Source organism: Cucurbita pepo, unplaced genomic scaffold (assembly GCF_002806865.2).
Source record: "Cucurbita pepo subsp. pepo cultivar mu-cu-16 unplaced genomic scaffold, ASM280686v2 Cp4.1_scaffold005302, whole genome shotgun sequence".
NCBI lineage: Eukaryota > Viridiplantae > Streptophyta > Magnoliopsida > Cucurbitales > Cucurbitaceae > Cucurbita > Cucurbita pepo.
In genome coordinates, this window is record NW_019651273.1 from 1 (window position 1) to 696 (window position 696).

The window sequence follows — 696 nt, forward strand, 5'->3', positions numbered from 1 at the left end:
AACAACAACATAGTTTTTTCTATTAGAGTTCGTGAACAGATCAGAAACGCCTAGATAATAAGTCACGTGGTCACGGTTCGGTTCGAGAGGGGATGATCACACATATATATAGCAAATGCAGAAGAACGGGGTCTGTAACATGTCATGTATGAATTATGATGTAGAATCGACATGTTTCCAGGAAAAGTGCAACAGAAGAAAAGAGAGAAGAACATCATGCCTTGAAAGATTGATGAACCAAGCAATTCGCTTGCCAGCTTCTACTCGACTCGACTCGACGACTAGTTGAACTAAGAGGGTGGCCTTTGAAATGATAGACTTATTCCACCATCCAACCCATTTGGCGGGCTCGTCGCTCCCACAATGACGTAAGCTTCCTTTCCTTGATCGTCAAAGCCTCGGCGCGTTCTCGGGCCTCTTCACAAGTTTCGGTTGCAGCAATGCACTTTTCAGCCTCCCTCTGATACTGAGAAGCTACCCTTTTCGCCTCGAATAACGTGATGTTCATATGGCGAGTATGTTCGCCAGAAACGGCTTCTTGAAGCTTCAATTCCTCTGTTAAAAGATCCACAAATTGTTTTTCCATCTCCTGCTTGAGATCTGGGTCGTTACTCCCACAGTCTTTAATGTATAAAGAAGTGAGCATGTGCATTGAAGAATGTCAAAGAAAATATAAAGCAGATTGATGTGAAAGAG

At 43.2% G+C, this 696-nt stretch overlaps 1 protein-coding gene across 1 annotated transcript; it reads right to left on the reverse strand.

Moving 5' to 3' along the window:
- LOC111787098 lies at positions 1-690 on the reverse strand. The gene has a single exon (XM_023667240.1). The coding sequence runs from the start codon at positions 650-652 to the stop codon at positions 320-322; it is 333 nt and encodes a 110-aa protein (XP_023523008.1). The 5' UTR covers positions 653-690; the 3' UTR covers positions 1-319.
- Between the last annotated feature and the right edge of the window lie 6 nt (positions 691-696).